Consider the following 391-nt stretch of genomic DNA (forward strand, 5'->3'; position numbering starts at 1 on the left):
AACTCAAGAAACCAGAGAGCAGCCCCTTCTCCCCGGAGGCCCATCACCGCAGCAGCAGCAGATTGTGTTATTCATGGCAGCAGCAGCAGCAGCAGCAGCAGCAGCAGCAGCAACAAGGGAGCCGCACGCTGCCGCGATTGCCTCTATGTCATCGCCACCTTCAGGTAACACTCACTCCCTGCTGCTGCTGCTGCTGCTGCTGCTGTTCCTGCTGCTGCTGCTGCTGTTGCTGCTGCTGTTCCTTCTGCTGCTGCTGCTGCTGCTGCAATTGTTCCTTTCTCTTGGACGGTGTAACGAATAGAAGCAGCAGCAGCAACAGCAGCAGCAGCAGCAACAGCAGCAGTTTGCTGCTGTTTGTATGGTGTTGTGTTGCAGCGCCTTCTGTCGCTGC

The 391-nt window shown here is 57.3% G+C and overlaps 1 protein-coding gene across 1 annotated transcript in view; it reads right to left on the reverse strand.

Annotated features, from left to right (window-relative positions):
• Positions 1–391, reverse strand: part of EMH_0025570 (uncharacterized protein) — a gene marked incomplete at both ends in the record, with an annotated part of 2,227 nt that overhangs the window by 783 nt on the left and 1,053 nt on the right. Inside the window, one exon of the mRNA XM_013502463.1 lies at positions 176–280. Within this exon, the coding sequence (XP_013357917.1) occupies positions 176–280 (105 nt within the window). The remainder of the gene's footprint in view (positions 1–175; positions 281–391) is intronic.

Source organism: Eimeria mitis, genomic scaffold (genome assembly GCF_000499745.2).
Source record: "Eimeria mitis Houghton genomic scaffold, Emh_scaff930, whole genome shotgun sequence".
Classification (NCBI taxonomy): domain Eukaryota; phylum Apicomplexa; class Conoidasida; order Eucoccidiorida; family Eimeriidae; genus Eimeria; species Eimeria mitis.